The sequence below is a fragment of the Vigna angularis genome, chromosome 6 (assembly GCF_016808095.1).
Source record: "Vigna angularis cultivar LongXiaoDou No.4 chromosome 6, ASM1680809v1, whole genome shotgun sequence".
Lineage (NCBI taxonomy): Eukaryota > Viridiplantae > Streptophyta > Magnoliopsida > Fabales > Fabaceae > Vigna > Vigna angularis.
Genome location: NC_068975.1, coordinates 4,292,541 through 4,319,850, shown reverse-complemented (window position 1 = coordinate 4,319,850; position 27,310 = coordinate 4,292,541). Strand labels below are relative to the sequence as shown.

Sequence of the window (27,310 nt, the reverse complement as noted above, 5' to 3'; positions counted from 1 at the left end):
ACGGGTTTTTGCATCTTTGTTGGTTCATCTCTTATCTCAGGAAATCCAAGAAGTAAAGCACTATTTCCAAATCTTCCACCGAAGCAGAATACCGTTTCTTAGCTGCTATCGTGTTTGAGGTACACTGGATCCATTATCTTCTTCAAGACCTTCATCTTAAGGTTGCTAGCACTCATGCTCTCTATTGTGACAACAAGTTTACTAGGCATATAGCTCATAACCAGAGCTTCCATGAAAGGACGAAACATATAAAGTTAGATTGCCATGTTGTACGTGAGAAGATCCAAGCTAATGTCTTGCATCTTCTCCCTGTTCGCTAAGATGAAAAGTTAGTTGACATTTTTAGTAAGTTCCCCCATTGTTCCCAAGCTTGGATTAATGAGTATACACCATCCAGCTTGAGAAGAGACTATTGAAACTGTTAGAATCACTTAGTAGAGATGTTCAACTATTGAGTCATTTTTAGCTGAAGATATGAGTTGAACTAATTTACTTTAACACTTGTAGTAATAGGAATAAAATAGACGAGGGTTGTTCCCTCCATCACCACATGTTGCTCCTTACACCTCCTTATTCTCAATTTGCCCTGCATATCAACGAATATGAGAGATATATTTGGCCTTCAACGGATCTTGACATTCGTTAACGAAAATCAAGATCCGTTTGATCTTTGAACAATTTTCTTTTATACAGAACAAATTTTAAACAAATTAAATAATTATAATTAAATTAATAAATAATTCAAAATCTAAAATTATATACTACACATAAAAATTTATACAAAAAAGTAAAATTAACAAAATATAACCAAAAAATAAAATAAGAGAAGCCAAAGGCAAAGACATATGCGAGATTCGTTGGGCCTTCAACAAATCTTGACATCCATCAACGAAAATCAAGATCCGTTGAAAGCCAAAGAGATCTCCCATATCTGTTCAAGCTTCACGTTTGGCTTTTTCTACGTTTTTCAAACAACAACGCACAAATACCAGCATTTTTAGGGTGAAATCAACCATAAACCACACTCTTCTTCGCGAACCAACCATCTCTGGAGTCAACTCAGTGATAATGGAAGCATAAAAAATGGAGGAGGAAACGAAAATCACAAATAAGAGAAGTATTAGGAGGAGAGGAAGAAGAGAGTGAAAGGAAAAAAATAAAGTTTATGTGAGGGTGTGGGGGTGTGAGGCCGCGACAGTGAAAAAGGGAAATAGGAAGAGAGGAAGAAAAGAAGTTTTTGTGGTGTAGGGCTGTAGGGGTTGCGACAGGGAAGAGTGAAAGGGAGTGGGATTAGATTAGGGTTTTCTATGGTGTGGGGGTGTGGAGGCTGCTGTAGTGAAGAGTGAAAGGGAGTAGAATTAGATTAAGGTTTTAGATTAAAATAGATAAAAGTAAAAAATAAATATTTAAATAAGGTGAGTTTTGGAAATAAAAAAGATTGAGAAAGTATAGGGAGCAACCTGTAGTGGTGGAGAAAGTAACACTCAAAGTAGACTACATCTCACAAGCTAACTCCCTAACTTATCTAAAACAAGCACAACTATTTGTGCTCATCATCTATTCTACTAAATTAGAAGACCAAAAGCGACAAGCTAACCCACTACCTTTTTTTTAAAATTAAAATTATAATTTAAATATTAACACTTTCAAATTAAGTTTTAATTATTAATTATAATAAAATAATTTAACATATAAATGTAATAGTTATTTTATTTAATAAAAAATATTAATTAATTAATTAATTAATTAATTAAAAGATGTTAATGGCGAACCATTACCCATATTTAACATGTTTATAGTAGGTCGGCCAGAAAAAACGGATTGGATTTCTCCCTTTTACTATGCTAATTTATAGACACTTATTGTATAGCTCCGTATTTTTTACATTTCTGAGAAGATTTAGCATATTCAATACAATTTTTAAACATAATTGGCCAATAATTTGTATCTTAAAGTTTTTCAGATTTTCAATCATAAGTTTGTACCCTAAAGAATTAGGGCTAATTTAATTGCCTCCAAATTCATACAACTTTGCATATGCTCTAACTAACTAATTCTCAACATTTTTAACCAAACAACTATTATACACTCGTACTCTTTGATAATTGTTTTATTACCAATTTTAAATTTCCCGTCATCATTACAGCTTTCGCTCTTAATGATACTGATGATTCTAAACCTGTCAAGAAGACTTTATATTCGACTTCATTATTCAAACAAAAAGTTTTATTTTGAATAGTAACTCCGTAGGAAATTTTCTGATGAAATTATAACAATCCCATCCTTCAGATTCAAACAACAAAAAATATAACAATATTTCTTTGTAACTGCACTCTTCAGCTAAAAAAATCTGCAAACGGTAGAGTTTAGTCAAAAGCTATTGAACATTTCCCAGGATTGCGAAGATGATAAAAGATCTATATCCCACCTGTTTCAGCAAGCTAACAATATTATACATGGACGATTCTGTTATGTTCACGGGTGTCCATAAACTATTAAGGCAAAAGGTCTCATCATAAATGATGATTTACACTTAAAATATGTACATTTTTGTCAATTTTCCTTGAAGTTCTAGATCCCTACCACAGTCAGAAGTCGCAGCAATAGAAATGGCAGAATGGATCGGTGTTGAGTTATCCAGATTCTGTGACGGTTTCAGAATATGCTTAGCACCAGGACCGAGTTTCACAGGACCTGATACTACCACGCCATCCTGGTCTGAACAACCAAAGCCAAAATGGCTTGTGGGATTTAGATTCCGAGCTTCATTCAAAACACATTCACTTCTTGCACCCACTTGGAGATTAAGTTCAACTTCTCTGGTGTTTTTTGGCAAATTTGTACTTGAAGTCACTCGACCCAGCCCTGTCATGGTACTTGAGTTTTTGTGCATTTCTATATTAAGTAACTTGTTAGGTATTGCAGGATCAAAAGTATTAGCTGCGGGTCTCTTCCTGGCATTGGTGCATGGATGCTGGTCTTTGGCAATCATATCATCTAATTTCACCCTGTCAGTGACCCTAAGTATTTTTCTACAACCATCTATGGCAACGCTGGAAACTGAAGCATATGGAGAATGAGGATGAGTACTAGATTTTGGGGAAAGAGGGCTGTTCCTGGGATAGTGAGAAGTCCCAGAATTAGGATGCAAAACATCTGAATGATTCACGAATGGGGTTGTTGAATCATTTCTCCATGCATTTTGATGAAAACTTGTAGTAGTAGAGCTCCCAGGCATCTTTTGATATGTTGAGCCTAATGAAGATGCTGGAAAACTGGTATAGGACCTCTTGAACCAAGATGATTTGGCCTGTTCTTCAACAATTGGGTGCAAGAACGGAAATCCCAAAGCTGAATTTGTTACACGATGGCGCTTCTTCTCTCCATTCTGCTCACCGTTGCTTAAAGTAGACAGATGGAAATTGTAAGGACTAGATGGTACCTGAGAATGAAAGCAGAGTCCTGGTGTTTTAGCTCCGGATACAAACTGCTCGGGCAAGTGTTCTGGTTGCCTTGAATATATTGCACAGGAAGTAGGTACTTCGGAAATACGACGCAAATTAGTACTAGTATTTCTGCTGGTTCCAAGGCTTGCATTCTGAGATATATGATCACTTTGCAGGTTGATAAATTCAGAGTTTGGACTTTTCATCAACAGGGTACTTTGCAATGCTTGATTGCTTTGAATTTTCACAGATTGTAACACATTCTCAGTTTGTCTCTGTAAATTAGAACCAGTAGCCCAATCACGCATATAACATCTTCCTAACAAAGAATCGTCATCTTCAGAATAATGCCTTCTTCTGGATTCCTCTTCAGCCCAAATAACTCCTCCGAAAATTTGCTGCTTTTCTTTGCTGCTTCTACCAATGGGAACATCTTTTCCCATCAACCTCATTGTTGGTTGGCTGGAAATAGATGAAACAAGACCCGGGCTACCTCTTGGAGAAATAATTCCATATTCCCTATGATTTGGCACCTTGCCAAGTTGATTTTTTTCAATGAAAGGGTTTCTCAGAAGGTTCACTTCTGAATCAAGTGGCTGGACATGGAGATTGGAACAACAATCAGAATTATGCGGGTAGATATCTTCATTCTTCCTGCTGTGTAACTCTCTAACACCTAACCAACTACCTGAATAGTGCGGAAATGGATTTCCCCGGTCTTGAGGAGTCTTCTGAACAACATGTCTCTTACCAATCCTTAAATAGTCCTGACTATTTTCATGGAAAACATTATCCAAAGGTGCTATTAAAGAACCTCTAAAAGTACATGATGTCTCTGGTTGGATCATCCCAACTTTTCCACCTGAACCGAAGTTGATTAGCTCACCATGAGAATTGAGTGGCAAACCATAAGAGTTCTGCTCCATGCAGTGATTCTTTGCGCTTCCTTTACCCCATCCAGGCAGAAGAAACGAATTAGCAACCATATCTGCAGAAAATGTGCCTGACAACGATCGGCCACCCAAAGCCTGGCCATTATTATCCTTGTTTCCATGTGTGCGGAATGGAAATTCAGGTCTCTCATTTATTTCATCACAGGAAGCAGAATAAGAGGGTGAAGGCTCCAAATAAGTCCTTGTATTTGCATGTTTAGGTTGAAAAGTTGGACCTCCCAAATGATCAATGAATTTTCCAGCGTAACTAAAAGCTTCAGATTCACACGCTTGCGTATTTATGCCAGAACTCTGCCCCCCTTGAAATGCTGAAAGAGATCTAGAACCGTTACCATGCAGAGTGGTTGTGTTGCCATCAAACCGGTGCAAATTATTATCACAAATTGTCATGTGGGATAATGATTCAGGGTTCTCAAATAAGTTTTTTGATTTCTCTAGATTGGTACACGGCTTCAAAATATTTTGTACAAAAACTTGTCCCAGGATATTGGAAAACTGTCTACTTTCAACTATAGGACTAACCTCCTTCCTGTTATCTGTGTTAATGGCAGTGTTGTCCTTTCTTCTTTCTTCCAAATTGGAACTTCCTCCAACATTTCCAGAGGACTGCTCTTTTCCAAATGAAGAGGCCAGCGTATCTGAAGATAAACTCAACACGGTTTCATCAAAAGAGTTTCTCTTTTTCGGACTAAGTACAGAATCCTCAACAGAAAATCCCAAATGCTTATCCAATGATGGTACTTGAACATCGTAGTGGCTTTCCTCAGTATCATTTTGAATGTTACTACCACTTGAAGTACTTCCCGAAATATGTTTGTGATTCTTAAGAGTGCCATGAACGGGAGACACTGCCTTTTGTTGCGTTACAACCAAGTCCCAGTTTTTCAGCTTTTCCTTCTTATCTACTGATACAATCTTTGCACCCAATTTCATCTCACGTGCAGAAGAAGCATCAATGTCATCAAGTTTAACCTTTTTATTCCCAACAGTACCTAGCTTCCTTAAACTATGTACTGGATTCTGCATTTTGCGTTTACAAGCATCCTCCTGAGACATTCAAAATTTAACTAACTTGATTAAGCCTAATAATGATAAATAACAACAAACGCAGAAGTAACGTAAAAAACAACACAGTGGAATCAAATTTTGGATTCCAAATGGCTTATTTCCTCTTCTTTCCTCCCATTTTGCTTCTTTTCTTCTTTCCTAAACTTCCACCATTTTCAGGCAGAGGAATCACACTTCTTCAAACTAGCAGGTATCGCCGACACACGCATTATAAGAGTAATAAATATACGTAAAATGCATAATCTCTCTCGTTGTATATATAGAATATGAACATTTAAACTTTTAACTTCAAAATTTGGTTTAAATGGTAGTTTTATTTTAATTAATATTTGTATGCATTTCATTATGCTTAATTAATGGAAATAGTTTAAGTATAGATTAAATAATTAAGAAAGACAAAAATCCCTTTTAATACGATAAATAATTAAAAATAATGATTTGATTTTATATAGAGACTCATAAGACATGTATGTTATTTTAGTAAGGGAAATGAATGAACGTTCATATAGTTTGTCTGGGAATTACGAATCATATTAATAACATCAGAGTAAATAAAATAAAATGGTATGCATTACAAGAAAACTTGAGGGGGAAGCTTCTTATGCCATTTATTAGTAGTTTACAGAAAAGTTAATTTTTCAATTAAAAATGTTCCACAGTAGGACTTGAGTTTTTGGAAGGTGTTAGTGCAATTCAGTCTTCTTAAAGTCCCAAATATGCGTGCATGTTTTAGTTTATGAAAAAGTTAATTTACCCTTTTAAAAGACGTGTGTGTGTGTGTCTATATATATATATATATATATATATATATATATAATTTATTTGAGTTGTTTTCTAAATTTATGTCTTTAAATGGGTTATATTTCTTTTATGCATGTTTATGTACTTGTATTTATATTTACATGTTTATGTTCAAGTTGTTAATAAAATATATTTAGTTGACTATGTTATTCATAGTAACATTATGGGATGTTACATCAATAATTTATACTATTTTGTAATTTAAAAAAACAAAACATACAAAATATTCTGATAATATTTCCTAAAATTAAAAACAATAATTAAGCAAAGAAACCCTGAAAGAAATAATTATACATAAAATTATTTAAGCTTAAACAATCGTACCTTTTTAAATTTTAAAATTATTGATGTCAAAATAAACTTTTAAAATTAATCTGTTTTAGAATCAATGCAATTTCCAAAATTTGTGTTGAACTCCATTATGGACCGTTATAGAAATAAGAGGCAATATAAGAATGTTTTTGAATGTATTACTTATGTTTGTCATGTTTTTTTTTTATATTAGAAAATTGTAATTTATGATTTGTATTATGTTATATTAATTTTAAATAATTTATTTTATTTATAAAAAAATTAAAGAATTTTAAATAATTCATAGTTTTATATATTACATTTAAACTTAATTATTGAACACAACAAAAGTACTTATTTTCAAGAATACAATAATATTTTTTTTTCTTTAAAAATTAGATTAATTGACTAGGAAAAAAATTAAACAACTTTAAAGTACTATTACTAACCCTATAATATCTCCCACTCTTAATCATAAACAGGAAGTGAGAAAGATGCATATATGTTGCTGAGGCAAATAAATTCCTTAATTTATTAAAGCAAAGCTCTCGAAATTAGTCATTTTACTGTATAATTTCAAACGAGAAAAGTAATTTCAGTACGGGTAAAGACTTGTCTGGTTTTCTTTCTTTTTGGGTACAGAGATAATAAGTATAATTTCATAGCAAACTATTTCTATGTATAATGTAAAAAATAATGGATATAGTTCCCTAAATATCTCAATAACTACCTTTTGCTGTGTATTTCCAGTTTACATAAATTAGAAGCAAATGAGCAGTAATTAATAACCCTAAACATGCCATAATACTAATAATATCACGATTAATTAAGTTACTTTCTTTTTCCTCCTTAAAAGAAACAGTAAATACATATAGCAAATTTATCACAATTAAGTTACTTTCTTTTTCTTCCTTAAAGGAAACAGTAAAGAAATGTGGTATTGCAGAACAGTATTAATTGATGGCTTTAATTAGATGTAAATTTTTATCTTCCAAACCTATTATGTAATATAATGATGAAGCATAATGTATTTTAATTCTTAAAGTAAATAAATTTATGCTAACTTTTTGTTTTAGATTTTTTATTTCACTTTTAAGAATAATTAAGTTAGAGAATGTGTATTAAAAATTAAAATCTCATACAAAATATATCTGTCTAAACGTACCTGTAATAGAAATGATATCAGTCTAAATATCCTTGATAATGATTTTAGTTAAAACTTTAAATAAGTTCAGTTCAAGTGTTAAACAATTATCGTAAAAGTTTGTCTAACATCCAATGAGTTCACACACCATTACAAGAGTCCAATTTCCTAAGCAGTGACTGTGAGTTTGTGATGCAATGATATATTTGAACAATATATGACTACACAAAAATCATCGTATAGACATAATTTTCATTGATTGTGTAAAGATTAAACCCATAAATATAAAATTGCGTATAAGTTAAATATTGTGCTCAAAAGAAACTGCAGATGTGATCAGCGCACTGTAAAGGTGTTATGTTTCGAAATTTTATCTTATTTATAATAGCGAGGAAAGAAAAATATTATCATTTTAACTAATAGTATTAACTACGTATATGCTAAAGGTGGGCATTATTAATAAAGGAAACTTTTAAGAGCTTATTCATTTCATAATAATAATTTGATAGCATGGAAATTAAGCTTATGTAATCCTTAACTATGTAATATGTAGTCAACTCGAATCCTCACTTTCAAAAATAAGATGATCTATGTACATTGTCTTGTTGTATGAATATATGGTAAATTTTTATGCCAAATTAAATTAATACTCAAGTTCTTTTATCTTTTAACCAATACTTAAATTTACTCAATTATATATATATATATATATATATATATATATATATATATATATATATATATATGGATTCAAAGTTCGATGCCTTCTCAGTCCTAACAACAATTTTTTTCTACTTTATTTTTGCATTTTATAGTAAAATAACCAAAATTGTAGTAACTGAATAATAGTATTCTTTCGCAAAATATTCACTTTGACGAATCAAAAAGGGAAACATTGCTTGACAGAATAGTATATTAAGTTCTTTAATATACTGGAAAAAAATGGTAAGCATAATTTTAGTACAAATTAGAATTCTTGTCAATTTTCCTATAATTTATCAAATAATTTAGAAAACAAGGTTATTCAATAATCTTTAAAACTTTATATGTACAAAATATTAATCCTTTAGTTTAAAGGCTAAAGTTCATAAAAACGATTCTTTTATATTTTTTACAAGTTTTACTATTATTTTATTCAATATATAACTATTAAAATAAAAAATATTGAAAAACTAAAAACTAAAACCTACTGTAAGATATATATATTCTTTTTCATTATTATGAAAAATTGAATACACATTCGTGGCCACGTTGTTTCTACTTGTATTTACAACTTTTTTAAGGGGTTAAAGTATGTGTAGTTTTAATTTCAATAAATAATTTGGATATTCAACTATTATATTTACATTTTACATAATTCTGCCAAAAATAAATAAAAAACACTTACGTCTAGCAAAAGTTCAGCCACACGGTTACGGATAAATGATTATTATCATGATATCACACAAACACACACACACACACACACATATATATATATATATATATATATATATATATATATATATATATATATATATATATATATATATATATATATATATATATATATATATATATATATATATATATATATATATATATATATATATATATATATATATATATTAATCATGCACATTTTAACTTTTAAGAAAAATGCAAGAATGAGCGAATCTTTAAAAGAAGAAATGAAGTATCTCTGACTGTATAACGAGATTTATTAATGAGGACAAAATATAGCTAGAGTATCTATTTGGAGGTAATATAAGGGCAAATAAATGCATGATATTGTTAATAATCAAAACACTTTAAATTCTTAAAAGTTGGACACATGTTCATACTATGAATAATATTATATATATATATATATATAATATTTGTGTGTGTACCTCTATATATATTTAAATGTTGTTTATACGGTTCAGAATACTGACTTTGAAAGTCTTGATACCATATATAGGTTACTCTATTCTCATCACTCATTATTACTTGATAGGTATAAAGAAAATATGATTAGAAAATGAGACGTTGGGAAGAAAAGGTATAGCTAAAATTAGAGTTGAAATTTGTAGATTTAAACAAGACCTCAGATGTCAGTTTTTTCAACCGAATCCAACTTTGAAATTGAACTGCATTAATGTGTTCATTTCGAGTATTCCAAGGGGAAAAGTCCCCACCGACCAAAAGTTCAGACATTATATCAGTATAGTGCAACCTCAATGTACTGATATTCAGATAGAATTACATGTACATGTACTCATCACTTTCGTAGCTACATACTCTCCACCTAGGTTCGGATCTCATTCATTTCATTTTCTCTAAAAGACAAGGATTATTTTACCTAATAAATTACATACCCCACGTTTCATACTTTTTCAATTTCAGAAAAATAAAGAGCGCAAATCACATTTTTTTATATAGATATATACGATATTTTTTATAATGGTTTTTAATATCATAACATCTTCTATATTTTTCTCTCCTTTTATCTCTCTTAATGTGAAAAAACACTTTTGATAAACAAAACACTAGTCCATAGGATAATAACTCGATATTACTTCAAACCAGCGTAAATTTTCAGACGCAGTGTCATCTGGCATGGCATAACAAAACATCCTATTACAGACCAAACAAAGGATCCTTTAAATTCTGAAGCTTCACTCACAGATCCCACACAACCCAAATCTTATCCAGCTGTAATCTGTATCCAACCTATGTCAGAAAAACTAGTCATCATCATAGATGAGAATACACTTATCTAGTTCCCCATGGCCCATTAGTTAATTTACCCCAAAACTATTATCTAATAGTAGTAACTAGATGGAAAAAAAAAAAAAAAAACTCTCATCATTAGATTCAACTCTTTCACCTAGTAGTAGCTAGCAACCCATCATCAATAAACCCTCATCTTCAATATTCGTACCTCAACTTTCTCACAAGTGCCTAACCAGAAAGTAGGAACCATTCAGTCTTTTCCTCTAAATCACAATCGTAAGGCTATCTCTTAATAACTCATAACCCACACTTTTTGGCATCAGTTTGATGCAGAAAAAGCCACGCGTAGAGTTCGCAAACCTATTATCGCATGGCACCATCAACTACCCCAACACAGAAACTACACTATTGCTTAATATTTTATGCTTCAAAACCCACCAAATTATGGTACTACCATGCATACATACATTCATGGAAGATTAACTTATATTTTATGCCATGAAAATCATACATAACATAACATGACATTGATTGACATGTATAACCAATAACGACATACATGGAAACATACCTTCGTTGCAGTGAACACGTTGTTCAGTTTCTTCTTTTTCTTCTTCCTTTTGTTTATCTTCTTACTTTCACCGTTCAGACACAAAACGCTTTGTTTTTCCACCTTGTTTTTCTTCTTCACCTTTTTCTTTTTCCTTACGATGTTGTTCGTACACTTCTTACTCTTTATTCTTACGCCGGAGAACCCGTGTTTCTCCAATTCTTCGCCTTCATCGTCTATCTCTCCCTCCGCCGCGAGTTTTCCGTCGCCGTAACCGTCGATTGGCAGCGCCACAGTGAGAATATCAGCGATAGAGCGCTTCTTCGGCGCTTTCGGCTTCGGATTATCCAAACTCGGTCTCCGGCACCCTTCCTCCCTCATCGCGGTCGCGAGGCAACCGTTGATGTGCTCGTTAGCTGCCGTCTCCGTTACGGTGTTGAAAACCCTACATCCAGGACGCAGCCTCTCCGATTTCTCCTTCTCCGGGGAATTTGACTTTGCTCCGAGGGATTTCACCGATTCGAAGGAAATTCCGTTGGATCTCAGCGCCTCGAGCCGCTCCGAGAGCCACCGGAGCTTCGTGACAGCGCTCGAAACCTCGCAGGCGTCCAGCGGCAAGAGTTTCATTTCAGTCTCGATCTCCGGCGGCCGCTTCTCCTCTTCCACGTCCTCCTTCAGCTCGAAAATCTCCGCGATGGATCGCTTCTTCGGCGCCTTCAACTTCAACCGCCGTATCCGCTGCCGCTCCTCTCTCACCCTCCGCATAAGGCAACCATCGATGTGCGCGTTCACCGCCGTCAGCGTCGCAGCGTTGAAATCTCTGCACACCGGACAAATCATCTCAATCTTCTCCTGTTCCTCCTCGACTTCCTCCTCCTCCACATCACATCCACAGCTAACAAACTTATCAACTTTCTCCGACTCACTGTCATCAGAAACCGCCTGGCTTTCCCGATTCTCCCTTCCTTGGTCTCCACCATCTCCGGGGAGGTTAGATCTCAGTTCGACAAACTCATCCGACCATCCACTGAACTTGGGAACAGTCATTGGCGGAAGCCAAGACTCGGCCTCCCAGCGGCTGACTCCCTCGGCGGCAAATGGCCAGCATTTGAAAACGTCAACCGCCCTTATCTTTGAAGTGTAGTCCCTGCCACACCGAATCATAACAACCGCAGAAAGAAAGAGACACAGTTAGTTACAGTCACAGTCATAACAGTGAAAACACACTAAACAAACAAAACCCAACAAATTAAAACAAAAAAAGTATTAAAAAGATATCCCTATATATGTATATATAAGTGTGTGCCTTATGGAGAAGCCATGGAATGCAAGCGCCATGATTCTTTGTCACCAAGATGCTAAATAGAAAGAATATAGAGTGATATGAGAAAGAGAGAGAGGAAAGTGATAGTATTATGTGTTTTTTTTCCCGCTGAAGGGAAGAGAAGACGATGATTTTGTGTTAGCTTTATGTATTATAATTAATGATTGAAAAGGACGTGAGAGAGAGAGAGAGAGAGAGAGAGAGAGGGAAGTGTGACCCCAACTCTCAAAAATCCACTCACCCTACACACATCTATCATCAACCAATGAAATAACTTCCATACATTATAATTCTTTTTTATCATCTTATTGCCATATTTTCATTGCTTTATAAACTCATCTTCACTTCAACATTTTTAATCTCTAATCACTATTTTAACTTTATAACTTATCTAAACTTGTATACTGCTATGTTAATCCTACTAATTACAATAAAATTGGCCTCGTTAACATAAGTGCACAGAAAATTAACATACGGCATTTCTCTAAACCAAAATTTTAAGAGAATGCTAAAGTTAAATTCACAGTTGTACTCTTTTTATGGAAAAATGTCTGATCACTAACAATGAAGTTCTATTTAAATTTCAACCGTAAGATCGGTCCAACCACATAAAACACAAATGGAGAGATACTGCAGATAATAATACAGGACAGAATCCAAACTCAATCACCTCCATGGGCAGCTCAGATTTTTCTTCAAAAATTATTTAAACTAAAACTTTGATTAGTTTAAGAAAATCAAACACAATAGCATGTCTTTATTTTAATATGTTATTGTTTTTTTTAAATAAACGTTTTTCAAATAATTAATTTAAAAATATACTTACTTTGAAAAATATAGGATTTGTTTTTTCAAAGAACAAAAACTATTTATTTTTAAAATAGTTGGTTTAGATGAAAACATAAAAAGAATTAAACTTAATTTAAAAATAAAATAGTTATTTTGAGGAACACTCACTTATACTATTTGGTTGGAACTACTTTTTGTATATAAGTATTGTGTTCAATTACTTATCATTGATACTTATTGTTTGTATTAAGGTGCAACTATTAGGTTGAGTTTAATTGTTTATTTAATTATATTAATTATATTAGATTGGATTGGTCATCGTGCAATGTTTTAATTATATTAATCGCATATATATATATATATATATATATATATATATATAATTTTAAAGTAGTAAACTTTTAAAAGAAATTTAAATAAGTTATAAGGTATAATTTATAATCATAAGTGAACTCAAATAGCTTGTAATTTATAAGTTAAAAGTACATAAAATAAGCTGCTTTAAGTTATTTATCAAATACTTATATATTAGTCAAATTTATTTATAAGTCACTCAAATAAGTTAGTAGTTAACTAGATATATTCATTATCAAAGTGTTTCTTTCTATACATTACTGTCGTCGGTCATAAGTTGTTGTTGGTGTGTTTGGCTTGGAACGTCGATGCAATAGTCACATGTGGTTATTGTTGTTTGTAACATCCTGTTGGTCATCGTCTCGATAGAGCTAACCCTCTTTCTCTTTTTTTTTTTATTATAATGTATTAATTGAAATGTGTAATGGAGGAATGGTTTAAAGTAATGCATAGATAGATTGAGAAGAGAGATTACGAACTACTTGAAACATATTTTGAATGTCGATAAAATGTTAACCGATATTCAAAAGTTGTCGAAACCTGTATTTAAAAACCGTTGAAGTCTCAACCGATATTTAAAATTCTTTAGTGTCTTAATTAGTTTTCAAAATCCAGTTAAAATTTTGACATATTTCGACTATTGATTAATGTTTTGCCAGCATTGACAATACTTTTAATTTTTTTTTTAATTTTTGTTCATGATTTATTATAAATTTTTTAAATGTTTATTGTAAATTATTCTTGTTTTTTCATAATTGTGTAATTGTTTAAAATTGTTGTATAATTTTAGTTTTTAATTGTTATTTTAAATTGTATGTTTTTTGCTATTTTATTTTAATTGATTATTTTATTTCATTTTAATTGTTAATTTTATATTTTGTTTTTTTTATAAATTTGCAATATTTATTAATTGTTATTAAAATATATCTTTTTGTTGTTTGAAATTATATAATTTTTTTATTTGTTTACAATTGTTTAATTTTATTTTAGTTGTTATTTAATTTTTGTTATTTTTTATTTGAAATTATAGGAATTTTGTTAAATATTTTTAATTGTTTTTTATTTCTGTTTTGATTGTTATATTTTGATTTTTCAAAATTTATTATTTGTTATTTTAAATTTAACGAAATTTTTTAATTATTTTGAATTGTTTATTTTATATATTTTTTGTTTTTTAAAATTTAAAATTATTATTTTTCTATAATTTTTTATTTTTTATTTTAAATTGTATGATTTTTGTTAATGTATTTGAATTGTTTATTTTATAATTTTTTTTAACTTTTGTAATATTTAATTTTTTTTTGTTAATTGAAATTGTATGACTTTTATTTTATGTCTTTTTGCTTTTAATTGTTTATTTTGTATTTTGTTGGTTATTTTAAAATTTTCAATTGTTTTTAATATATAATTTAATTTATGTTTTAAAATATTTGATATTTTACGAAAATTTTTAAATTACTGAAATTTTAATTTATTTCTTTTCTTAGTTTTTTAATTTTGATTTTGAAACTTTTGTTATTTGTAATTTAATTTTTTTTTTGCTATTTGAAATTTAACATATTTGCTAATTTTTTTTATAATTTTAATTTAGTAATTATTTTTATTTGTATTTTTATTTATGTGTTTTTTGAATGTTATTTGTTTTAATTGTTTATGTTATATTTTCTTTTGTATTTTTAATTTTATAATTTTTTTGATTTGTTTTATTATTTTTGTTTTTTTTATTATTTGAATTTTTTGGCTTTTTTTAATATTTTATTTTAAGTATTAATGTTATATTTTTATGGTTATTTTAATTTTATAATTTTATATATTTTTGGTATAATTGAAATTTAGTAATTATTTTTGTTTGTATTTGTATTTATGTGTTTTATTATTTGAATTTTTAATAATTATGTTAATTTTTTTAATTTTTTATGTTATACTTTTTGGTATTTTTTAATTTTGTAATTGTTTTGATTTGTTTTATATATTTTTTTGTTATTTAAATTTTCTCTCTTATTTTTAATATTTTATTTTAATTATTAATGTTATATTTTGATGGTTATTTTAATTTTGTATTTTTATATATTTTTGTTAATAAAGATGGTTATAACAAGAGGTGCATTTAGCTATCGTGGTGAGAGTTATCTTGGAACAACCGGTACCGATTTTGCGCAGCGGAAATATCAAAACAGAGTACGACACGGATTGTTTAAAACCAAAGAGCTTGTTCGGTCATGAAGTCTACCGTTCGGTGCTTACCGCTCGGTCATTACTAACTTTAGTTGTCCAAAAATGCTTTTAAACTTAATACTACAAGGGTCTTCATATTCTTCACTTTGTAGCATCATCAAAATCATTATCTTTTAAGACATCCATGCTCCTCATTGGTAACAATCTCCCCCTTTATGATGATGATAAAAAATTTCCTATTTAAAAGCATTATTAATGTTATATTTTGATGGTTATTTTAATTTTGTATTTTTATATATTTTTGTTAATAAAGATGGTTATAACAAGAGGTGCATTTAGCTATCGTGGTGAGAGTTATCTTGGAACAACCGGTACCGATTTTGCGCAGCGGAAATATCAAAACAGAGTACGACACGGATTGTTTAAAACCAAAGAGCTTGTTCGGTCATGAAGTCTACCGTTCGGTGCTTACCGCTCGGTCATTACTAACTTTAGTTGTCCAAAAATGCTTTTAAACTTAATACTACAAGGGTCTTCATATTCTTCACTTTGTAGCATCATCAAAATCATTATCTTTTAAGACATCCATGCTCCTCATTGGTAACAATCTCCCCCTTTATGATGATGATAAAAAATTTCCTATTTAAAAGCATTATTAATGTTATATTTTGATGGTTATTTTAATTTTGTATTTTTATATATTTTTGTTAATAAAGATGGTTATAACAAGAGGTGCATTTAGCTATCGTGGTGAGAGTTATCTTGGAACAACCGGTACCGATTTTGCGCAGCGGAAATATCAAAACAGAGTACGACACGGATTGTTTAAAACCAAAGAGCTTGTTCGGTCATGAAGTCTACCGTTCGGTGCTTACCGCTCGGTCATTACTAACTTTAGTTGTCCAAAAATGCTTTTAAACTTAATACTACAAGGGTCTTCATATTCTTCACTTTGTAGCATCATCAAAATCATTATCTTTTAAGACATCCATGCTCCTCATTGGTAACAATCTCCCCCTTTATGATGATGATAAAAAATTTCCTATTTAAAAGCATTGTTGAATATCTGCATAAAATTTAAACTTACAAACAGGTTAGCAGTAACTACACTAGAAGTGTTTACCCCCCTTTTTTATCATAAGCAAAAAGTAAGTATGCTCCCCCTCAAAATGCTCTCCCCCTTAATAAAATAATGTATGCACTAAATGAGAACATTAAAAGATTCTATTTATTTTGGGAAAATGTCATTACAGCAGAAGAAAATATAACCAAATTAGTACACTAATTAAAAATAAGCAAATAAACAGCCTAATCTAGAAATCTGGAGTAGGTGGTCTTTCAGAGGACAAACATTGAGGCGATTTTCATTGTTGCCAAGACGAGTGTCAAAATCATCAAACTTCTCAATCACATATTCCTCATGAGTTTGCTGCATTTCAATGAGTTCATCAAAACGTGCTTGATGAGCTAAACTCATGTCCTCCAATTGCTTGGACAAATTTGTAAAGTACTCTTCCATTGAGAGAGAGGAGGATGAAGGCATGGTAGAAGGTCCAGCTTCAGATGGAGCAACAACTTCTTCTGATTCTGCCATATGGGCATCCATATCATCATCTTCATCAACCAGATAATCATCATCCTTGTGAATGATCACGCGCCCACGGGCGACAAAACCCATTTGACGAAACGTTGTCTCCCCAATTTCAGTGCCAATTGCTTGGATGGCTTGGGTGAGTTCTCCTTCTATACGAACTCCTTTGTATTCAAGAATCCTAGAGATGAGAAGTGTAACATCCCAAAAAAAGTTTGCCCTTTTAAAATTCAAAATTTAAAATATTGCAATAATACAATTACAATAACACCCCGAACCTCAAACTTAAATCTATACATAAGTTTTAAGCTCAGACTTAACAGTAAAGATGACATTGAATCCTTCTAATACGATCTTCCATCTCTTCCTGCACTTGCGCCGGATCACGCGACATCCCTTCATCTGCTCCCGTATAACAAATACGTTATACGATCATCGCAAAAATATGATTTTCAGATACATGCACAAATAAGTAAGGGTGAGCTAACATGCAACATATCATTTATAAAATATGCATAATTGCTTTAATATAAACATAATATAATATTTAGGTTAGACCTCCTCATATACCATCATACCAAAATTTCTACTAGACACTCATACGGATGATACATTGATGAGCTACTCAACGGAAGGTTCTCCACTTGTGATACTATTCTTAGTTGCCTCAATATATCCAAAATCGGCCCACAAATCAAGACATCTAACTACAGTACCCTCAACATCGATATATACACAGATACCGTGACATTACTGAATTTCTTCCTCAGACTCATACCATACTCATATCATGATCACACGTATAATTCCATGTCAACATCATAAAATTTATTCATCACAGTCATTTTATCATATTTCATGTATTCATATATTTTTTCCATAAACCACCTCAAAATATATATCTTCAAAACACATTGCATACTTAAAAAAGAGAGAAAAACTTTGGAACCGAACCCTCTTTACCGAGCACCATTTGGCCGAACGCTATCTGGACGGACGATACTGGACGAACGCTACTGGACAAAGCTATTCCCCAAACATTCTAAGACCGGATACTATTTGGACGGACGCTATCTGCCGAACGCTATCTAATGAATACTATTAGGTTGAATCCCATTTGAACGAACGCTAGGTGATCATGTACAATTGAGCCGAACGCTAAACTCAGAAAACCATAATGACCGAACACTCTCATAACGAACACTGAGATCAAGCACTAGGCCGAACGCTAAAAACCGAACGCCAGATCGAATACGATTAGGCCGAACATTATTTTCTTAAACTTCACAGAAACGAACGCTAACTCAACGAGCTTCCTATTTATCGAATACTGATTGCACGAACGTTAAGATTGATCACTTAGGCTCGACACTAGACACCAAACGCTATTAGACCAGATACCATTAGGTCGAACACCAAGAGACCGAACGCTAAGTAAGATCAAGCACTTAGACTTCACGCTGAGACAGCGCACTCTTCTAGAACAATTACTATTATTTCGAACACTATTCAAACGATCGCTCAAAGATCAAATCTCGCGCACCACAGATTAAGTACTATTCGGACGAACGCTTAATTGATCACTTTACTGGATTTAACACTATCTGAGGGCAACATCATCGAGACCGGACGTTCTCTATGTACGACCACTAACTGTTCACAATCCTTATCTTAGACAAGCGTCATCCAAACCCAGCACTACCTATGAATGATCACTGCCTGAATCATGCATCATCACGACTGATCACTACTTATTAATCGATCGCTACCTCAATGAATATCAAGGCCGATCACTCCCCATAAATGATTGCAACCTCAGAGCAACATCACCAATAAAGATCATTCTCTAAGAACGATCGCTACGAGACATAACACTATAATAACGAACGTTTGAGTCTGGGTTAAACGCCTAGAGTACTTTGCTGAACACCTAAGTACTGACCGAACGTAATCAAACTAAACCATAGGGTACTAAATTAAGACCGGACGCTAGCTACCTCAGAACAACTAACATCAAGATCAACAGTTACCTAATAACGCTCGCTACGTGAACATAAATAACACCAAAACCTAACGTCACTAATAAGAACGCTCGCTACTACCTATAGACCCAACAAGTTTTACTTCCCGTCTCTCTCGAAGAATTATTCCAAATCCAGCTTTATCTGTACTACCATCTCTCCTGTACCAATACAATCATCATGGGTGGAAACCACAACCACAACATGCAAGGTGAATAACCAGAAGCATCACATCATAAACCCATTACATATACTATAACAATTCGCATGATAAATCGACCCACATGACATTGCAGACTAGTCTTTCATAAACTAATGTCGTTTACTTGTAATTCGTCGTCATAACCTGCTCTCAATAACAGGCGACCCGAGCCGTCTTCCATCGCGACTTCAGACCTATCTCCCCGACTCCTCAAGGAATAACAAGTAAAAACATCGATACTATGCGTAACGATGCACTATACTCAACACGAGCCGAAGTCATTGGGCGAGACATTCACCTCTTCGCGCAGAAGAAGGTGACACTCGAATCTCAGTCTCACGCGAGACTAGCAAAAATGCTCAAAAGACAGACGAAGTTACAAGTAAATAACATAGTGTATGTACCATCTCCAAGAGAATAAACGTGCTCAATCACGAATTCATACATATTCTCAATAACATGTATAAATAAACCAATATTGGATCAAGGAAATAACCAACAATTCTCAATAATTGTTTCAAAATACTCCCACGGATTCATACATTATCGCTGAACGCTATTTTCAACTCGGATAATGTCTGGACGAAATTCTGGGATCAATCATCATCAAAGGCCGAACGCTGCCTATGAACACCAAACGTTATTAAACCGAGCCCCAAAGGACGAACGCTCAAGATCAAGCGTAGTCGTAACAATACCTCTGACGAGTACTTCCTGAGGATTAACATCATCGAGATCGATCGTTCCCTACGAACGATCACTTTGGGACAGAACGCTCTAGGGACGAACGTTAAGGTCGAAACTCATTTATCTGAATATTTAAAGATCGAACGTTAGAGTCTTGGCCGAACGTCTAGATCATTTTGCCGCTCCCTTATAGTGTTGGCCGAACGTCTGAAGTATTGGCCGAATGATTACAACTTAACCAAATAGTATGATATCAAAACCTGACGAACGGTATTAAGCCCATTCTGACCGAACGACATAAATCAGCAGCTAACCGAACGGTGCTAAAATCAAAACTTAACCGAACGCTCAATAGTCACTAATACCCCAAGGCCGATCGTTCAAGATTCAAAACTTAAGAATAAGCAACTTAAAACCGAACGCTCACTTATAACCAAAAACCGAACGTTCAGGATTCAAACCTAAAAATCCATATTAAGGACGAACGACTGCAATCACTAATACTCAATACCGAACGCCCAAGATTACTTCTTGTGGATGCCAATTTAGGGACGAACGCTCAAGTTGAAACCTAGAATACCAATTGATAACGAACGCTCACAATCTGTACAATGCGAATACTAAACTAAGTACGAACGTCTAACATCTCTAATTCACTGGATAATATCTTTGACGAACGTCTAATATGTTACTAACTTTAATCCAAGGACGAACGCTAATGCTGGTACATCAGAAACTAAAACCGAATGCTCATAGTAGTTTGGCCGACCACTAATTGGTCGAGTACAATTGGGACGAACATCCAATTCTGATTCACCAAAATTGGACGTACGCGCGTTCTACAGAATTCTGCAGAATCGCACCAGAGTCTAGAAAACCTAGAAACCCCCATTTTCATCCCCTTCTTCCCAAATTTGCATCAAATATAGATTATTTCAACAATCAATGAAATAAATTGAACTCCCCTTACCTCTTGAAGACTTCCTTTGTAAAATTAGTGATCTAACTCCTCCCAGACGTGCAGCTCAAGATCTCCTAGCAACTTCAGCAGCTCTCCACTTCCTCTCCCAAATCTTGCTGCAAGAACTCCACTCGCAACAGATGCCCAACCCAGATCCTCCTCTCAGCCCTTCTAAAGTTGATATAGCTTCCCTTGGGTGCTCTTTGGATGGTTGGAAACGGGAGAAAGGGTTCCCTCCCTTTGGCTGCTCTCTCTCTCTCTCACACCAAAAATGAAACCCTCACCTTTGCTAAGCTTCCTGAATTATGCAGCTCCAATAATTGCATCCTAATAATGCAAGAGGTGGGTGACCACCGTGTCCCCACCACTTCTAAAAATATAGGTTCTTACAAGAAGAGCGTAGGGAAGATGATAAGCATGATAGTTTTTGGCTTTTAGCATAATATCAGAGATGAGTGCAGGCCAATCGATATGGATATTATTTAAAATTCCATACAGAAGAAGAAGATCCTGCTCAGAACATTAAGCGTGATTGGTAGCACGGGGGCACATAAATGTCAGATTTGAAGGCAAGAGTCTTCTTCCTTCCTTGATCCTCTTCCACAATCAACCTATTCAATTCAAGCTCGTGCTCACGAAGCTTTCCAAAGAAAGTTGCCATCGACATTTGGGTGAGATTTTGTGACTCTGAGATTGTTGTCACCTTTGGTTGCCCAAACCTGTCCAAGGATTTCAAAATTATTACATTTAATTCATCAACATCAAAGGTCTTATACCCTATTAGATGGTTCACTATGTGAGTGAAGCGCTTCTGAACATTAGAAATTGATTCTGTAGGCTACAGCCTGAACATCTCATATTCATGGATGATTGTGTTCTTCCTTGTGCGCTTTACCTCATCAGTACCTTCGTTTGTGACTCTGAGGACTTCCCACATCTCTTGCGCTATCTTACACACAAAAATTCTATAGAATTCATCAAGCACCACAGTAGAAGATATAATGTTACGAGCCTCAATATCAAATTGGGCTCTCCTATTTTCCTCATTAAACCAACTAAAATAAGGTTTTTCCACTTCAACACCATCAACAGTACTTTTAGGAATATAAGGACCATTTTGTATAGCTTCCCAGATGCCTCTATCAGTAGACCCCATGAAAATTTCTATTATGACTTTCTAGAATGCATAGTTATCACCAGTAAAAAGAGGTGGTCTGTTGATGGAAGCACCTTTAGCGTATACTTGGTTATGATCGGCCATTTTCAAAAAACTTGAAAAACTATCAAAACAAGCTCTGATACCAATTGTAGGTATCAGCGAGTTGCGTAGCGATTAAAAATGCAATTTAAATAGCGAAAAGCGTGTTACGGTCAATAAAATGCTTCCTTTAGTAATTTGAATTTTCTTATAAAACTTTTATCAAACAATTGGTGTGCTATAAGTTTAAAGAGTGTAGGGAGGAAAAAATCAACACAAAAACTTTATCCTGGTTCGAATAAAAAGATTCTACGTCCAGTCGTTAATCACTTTATATAGTGATTAACCTTTTCACTAAAATATTGTTTCACAGATTACAATAATATGGAATAAAGAATAAGAACAGAAAACACCTTCCTTCGACAAACGAACGGGAAGAAAACTGCTCAACCAACTTGAAGAGAACCGCTCCGACCTTAGAGAAACTAAGCACGAGCTTCTCCTCAGAGAACCAACTTGACAAGAGCATACTATCACTTGAGACCTTCCTCAGAAAATCTTTGTATTCTCAAATGGCATAGATTTTTTCTAAAGAGTTTGACAAAGATTATATATAGCCCAGGGGTCATAATTTAAAAAAGCATTTGCCAACTACTAGTGATAATCGATTGTTGTAAGTGATAATCGATTATCCTTGTCCGTTATGGGTTTTTCAAAAGGTGATAATCAATTATTTCGAGGGATAATCGATTATTTGTGAGACTTGGGCAATACTGACTCAGACTAGAATAATCGATTATTCTGAGCAATAATTGATTATTTGCGCGAGCAATGGTTTTTCAGACGAGCTCGTGATAATCGATTATTACTCCAAATAATTGATTATGTGCACAAACTTTCTAAAGACAGGAAAAACTTCTAAGTGTTTACAACATCAAAGTTATTCCTATTACAATTAATTCTATAGAAATGCTTTTAAATAAACTACAACTAAAGTCTTCAAGTTCTTTATCTTGTAGCATCATCAAAATCATTATCTTCAGAACAACAATGCTCCTCATTGGTAAAAATCTCCCCCTTTTTGATGATGATAAAAAAATCCCTTGTTTAAAAGCATTTTTGAATATGTGCATAGATTTCAAACGAACAAACATAGAACAAGTTAGTAGTAACTGCACTAGAAGTTTTTCTCCCCTTTTTTGATCATTAAGCAAAAAGCAAACATACTCCCCCTCAATAAGTTCTCCCCCTCAATAAGGCAAATCATGCAATGAAGGAAAATGAAAAAGTTTTATTCATTGATGCAAAGGAAATTACACTTCACTCAAAATATAAAAGACAATAATTTAAAAGCAACTAAGACAAATATAAATTCTAAAAGGTAGGACTTGGGGAACGTTATGGAGGTTGAAGATTAAGACGTTCCTCAATGTTTCCTAAGCTAGTATCAAAATCTTCAAGCCTTTCATAGACATAATCTTGATCAAATCACGCTTGATGAGCAAAACTCATGTCCTCCATTTGTTTGGATAAATTGGCAAAATACTCTTCCATTGAGAGAGAAGAGGATGAAGGCATGGTAGATGGTCCAACTTCAGATGGAGCAGCAGCTCTTACCGGTTCTGCCATATGGGCATCCATGTCATCATCTTCTTCATCCTGATTATCGTCATCCTTGTGAACAAGCACACGTCCACGAGCAACAAATCCCATTTGCCGAAAGGTTGTCTCGCCAATTTCAGTCCCAATTGATTGGATGGCTTGGGTATGTTAACCATCTATGCTTACTACTTTGTATTCAAGAATTCTAGAGATGAGGAGAGCACATGGAAGATGGTATGCAGAGTATTTTTGTGCCTTTAACATGGTATCTATGATGAGGGCAGGCCAATCGATATGAATATGATTCAAAATACCATACAGGAGGAGAAGATCTTGCTCAGAACATTGAGCATGATTAGTAGCACGAGGGCAACATTATGTTCTTCATGGAGGTCATCTCGGATAATGGGTCATGCCTCTTCACCTAGGCCCAATAAAGCAACAATGCATCGATAACCATAATGAACATTGGCTATAACATCAAGAACATTGACAATGTATGAATGAAAAATTTAATGGAACTAATCTAACATCAATACTCGCTTTTGCTGAACTGGTTTAGCCTTTAATTTGACTTGTGGTTTTCGTGATGAAGACTCTATCATCGAATGCTAAGTGTGTACGTGCTCAAAATAAGATAAGTCAAGCTTCGTAGACCTTTCATTTCGTGGATGTTTAGTCTTCTGTGCACCTTTGGTTTCCACTTTATGCGGAGGAGGTACCATATATGTCATTTCAGGACAAGCAATTTCTACTAACTTCTACTTGATGTTGACAATTTCTCCAATCTCAACCTTCTTGAAGCGTTATTGAACCATATCAAGTTCACAGCCAATGCATAACTCTAGAAGTAATTTATTTGAAGCAATACTTGAAAAGCTCAATCTGGTTCACATCACATGAATTTCACCTAGAGGAACAATCATAGGGTCATATCGTTCTAATTCACAAGCACATGGTAGACCGTAAGTTGATATAAGAACACATCAACAACGTCTACTGTCAAATCCTATATGATTAACTCATTCAAATTCATCAGCAATAAGTCCCAAAGCATATCTTGAAACACGTCCAATAAGTCTTTTATATCTTATTCTTTTATAAATTTGACTCGTGAGGTTAAGTATTTTTTCAAACAATGTCTTTATCTTGTTTTGTTGTAGGATAATGACGTTATGCATAACATCCGAACACAAACATAGGTTTCTCATTCTGGTCCTCAATACCCTCTTCAGGCTCTAGTACGTAGACTCTTACAAATGACATTAATAATATCACAGGACATATAACATAAATAAGTAAAAAAAAAAGAATAAAAATTATCTCTTTGTTGTTGTGTTGCTTAAATGCATAATTTTGTTCGTCCACGCCTTAACGAAGTATGCCTTACACAGAATGATCCAAATGTGATTGACATATTAAAAAAAAATAGAGGTCATGTAGTAGAGACATACTGAACACGATCAACATAAGCACTAAACATGGATTGTTCCTCACAATCCATCACATTATTCCATGCTTCCATCAACACATCCCATGCCTCAACTGAATTAACTAACATTTTGTATTTGGCTTTAACATTTTTCATAATGTGGAATTTACAAAGCATTTGATAAGCTCAAGAAATACATTGGCAATATAATTCATCAAAGCAAGGTCTCTATCAGTAACAATAACGTGCAGACCATCCTCAGATGTCAAAAATAATCCTCTGAACCTTTCCAATGCCCAAGTGAAATTATTTTGGCGTCCACTTGATAATAATGTAAAAGTGGCTGAGAATGTCAATCCCGTAGATGTGATGCCAACTATCTAATGCAAAGGGAGACGATATTTGTTGGTCTTGTACGTGGTATCCATCAAGAAAACAATATTAAACACATTTAACAAGTGCACTACATCAGGATGTGTCAAAACAGGTCAATATCCACGTTAGAATCGTCCAAACATTTACTCCATTGGATGTATTTATCTCAATCTAACATGATCATCAATTGCTGCATCTTAGTTCTCAACCCTCTCAAAGATCATTTGTATGTATACCTTTCGTTAGATATTTGCTTTATTATTGTCACATTAGCATCATTATATTCTTTGAGAGTCAATAGAATATTTGACGGCGTCACTTGACTCTTTCTCATGTCAACAAGTGTTGACTGTTCTGTTAGCAAATTGATGAAGATGAAGTTTTGATGATGTCCAAATCACGTCAAGAACAAACAAGACTCTTGAAGAATGATCTTTGAAGACTTGTACTCTTTTGTAATAATTGTATGAACATAGGAAAATTAGTAGTTTCATGTATGTATTCAAAAGTGATGTAAAAATAAATCATAAGCAAAATTTTGTGTAGTGTTAATCGATTAACAGAGGGTGTTAATCGATTAACGTTAATCGATTAACAAGGGCTGTTAATCGATTGTTCCAGTGCGCCATGGAGAAGCCCAACAATGCAGTGCTAATCGATTAACAGAGGGTGTTAATCGATTAGCGTTAATCGATTAACAAGGGCTGTTAATCGATTAACAAGGTGAACATTTGAAAAACTAGCCGTTTTTAGAGCCGTTGAAGTATCCGTTGGGTTGTTAATCGATTAACCACTGTAGCTAATCGATTAACACAGTCAGAAAGTCTAAAAGCGAAAATGGAAGAGCTTTTGCATGAGTCTATAAATAGACTCTCATTTTCTCTCAACATGACTCTTCCCTTGTGCTCAAATACTCTGAAACTCTTGAGAATTGTGTGCTCTTGCTCAGCTAAGGAAACTCTGTCTGTAGAGTTGGTGAAATACTGCTACGGTGATAGAGGAATAGCTGGTTCATCCTTGGTGTATCTAAGGAAGTGTTTGGAAGAGGAATTCATCCTTCGTGAAGTATTCGGAGGAAGTGTTTCATCCTTTGTGAAGATTCAAAGGAGGTGTTGTTTCATCTCTTGTGGCTTCAAGAGAGGTGTTTTCTAAACTTTTACAAATTGTATCTGTGTGATTGTAGTTTGTAATAGTTTTGTGATTAGTGAAGTGTTTATCTTGTTTTTGAGATAAGCGACTGGACGTAGGATTGGTAAGATCCGAACCAGGATAAAATCAACTGTGCAAATTTCTCTCAACCTTACTCTATTTTATTGTCTTTATTATTTGCTAAGTAAGTTTAATTGAGTAGAAATTTTTAAGGCACACGATTTTAGTAAGAACCAATTCACCCCCCCTCTTGGTTTGTTATTCCAAGCTAACCATTCCGCTGCAGCCGCTCTGACAATTGGTATCAGAGCTTGCTTTGATAGTCATTCAAATGGCGGGATCACATCAAACCTTTGCAGAGGGTGCTTCTATCAATAGACCACCACTATTCACAGGTGAAAATTACGCATTCTGGAAGGTAAGAATGCAAATTTTTATGGAATCTATTGATATAGATATTTGGGATGCTGTTGTATCTGGTCCTTTTGTTCCAATTAACA

At 33.5% G+C, this 27,310-nt stretch overlaps 1 protein-coding gene across 1 annotated transcript; it reads right to left on the bottom strand.

Annotated features, from left to right (window-relative positions):
- Nucleotides 1-2,306: 2,306 nt before the first annotated feature.
- Nucleotides 2,307-12,465, bottom strand: LOC108343252 (uncharacterized). Its single transcript, XM_017581405.2, has 3 exons — nucleotides 12,257-12,465; nucleotides 10,972-12,097; nucleotides 2,307-5,446 (listed from the first exon to the last, which is right to left on the bottom strand). The coding sequence occupies exons 1-3, from the start codon at nucleotides 12,286-12,288 to the stop codon at nucleotides 2,534-2,536; spliced, it is 4,071 nt and encodes a 1,356-aa protein (XP_017436894.1). The 5' UTR covers nucleotides 12,289-12,465; the 3' UTR covers nucleotides 2,307-2,533.
- Nucleotides 12,466-27,310: the final 14,845 nt, after the last annotated feature.

What these genes read in the sequence shown, in the direction of transcription:
- LOC108343252 (XM_017581405.2), bottom strand. Translation starts at nt 12,288, where the DNA reads ATGGCGCTTGCATTCCATGGCTTCTCCATAAG. An exon ending in TTCCATGGCTTCTCCATAAG is followed by an intron (nt 12,098 to 12,256) that starts GCACACACTTAT and finishes TCGGTGTGGCAG; the next exon opens with GGACTACACTTCAAAGATAA. An exon ending in ACGTGTTCACTGCAACGAAG is followed by an intron (nt 5,447 to 10,971) that starts GTATGTTTCCAT and finishes TGAATGTCTCAG; the next exon opens with GAGGATGCTTGTAAACGCAA.